General features: G+C 51.3%; 1 gene segment (V, D, J or C); it reads right to left on the minus strand.

The window, feature by feature from the left end:
• Nucleotides 1-22: 22 nt before the first annotated feature.
• On the minus strand, nucleotides 23-611 carry LOC121362519 (the record flags this gene model as incomplete). The annotated part of the segment is given in 2 exon segments: nucleotides 23-343; nucleotides 417-611. Coding segments are annotated over 2 exon segments (516 nt in total), but the record flags the coding sequence as incomplete, so codon positions are not given.
• Between the last annotated feature and the right edge of the window lie 299 nt (nucleotides 612-910).

The raw sequence follows: 910 nt of genomic DNA on the forward strand, positions 1-910 counted from the left end.
CCCGAGCCCCTCCCCCACTCACCCGAGCACCTCCCGGCCACGGCCTCGCGGACGCTTCCGGAAGCGGCGTGCGTGACGCGGCAGGAGAAGCTCCCGTCCCACCAATCGGCCGCCGAGATTTTGAGGCGCGACACCACCCGGAAGGTGCCGGGGGCGTGGCCGGGCGTGGCCTCCTCGGTGTGGGCGTGGCCTCCCTCCACGGGGAGTTCGTCCTTCAGCCAATCGATGACGACGGTGGGCGGGGCCAGGTCGGTGACCAGGCAGAGGAGCTCCACCTCCGGGTGGGAGGCGGAGCAGGATTGGAAGACGGAGACGACGGGTGGGCGGGGCTTGGGGGTGTCAGCTGTAGATAAAGTATGACGTCATCGTGATGGCATGGAAGGGGGCGTGGTCAAAGGGGAAGGGGGAGGACCTACCTGGGGCGGTGGCGGTGGTGGGGGCGGAGCTTACGGTGAAGGTCGAGGTTGGAGAACCTCGAGAGAGGTGGAGAAACTCAAAAATTTTGGAAAGACTCCAAAAAATTTTGGAGAAACTCAAGAATTTTTGGAGGTCCTCAAAGATTTTGGAGAAATTCAAGAATTTTTGGGGAAAGCCAAGAGTTTTGGAAAAACCTCAAAAATTTTGGAGATTCTCAAGGTTGGAGAAACTCAAGATTTTTGGAGAACTTCAAAAATTTTAGAAAGAAACCAAAAATTTTGGAGAATCTCAAGAATTTTTGGAGATCCTCAAAGATTTTGGAGAAAATCAAAAATTTTGGAGAAATTCAAGAATTTTAGAAAAACCTCAAAAATTTTGGACAACCTCGAGGTTGGAGAACTTCAAAATTTTGGAAAATCTCAACAATTTTGGAGAAATTCAAGAATTTTGGAGAAAACTCAAAAAATTTGGACAACCTCGAGGTTGGAGAACT

Source organism: Pyrgilauda ruficollis, unplaced genomic scaffold, assembly GCF_017590135.1.
Source record: "Pyrgilauda ruficollis isolate IOZ18807 unplaced genomic scaffold, ASM1759013v1 scaffold6297, whole genome shotgun sequence".
Classification (NCBI taxonomy): domain Eukaryota; kingdom Metazoa; phylum Chordata; class Aves; order Passeriformes; family Passeridae; genus Pyrgilauda; species Pyrgilauda ruficollis.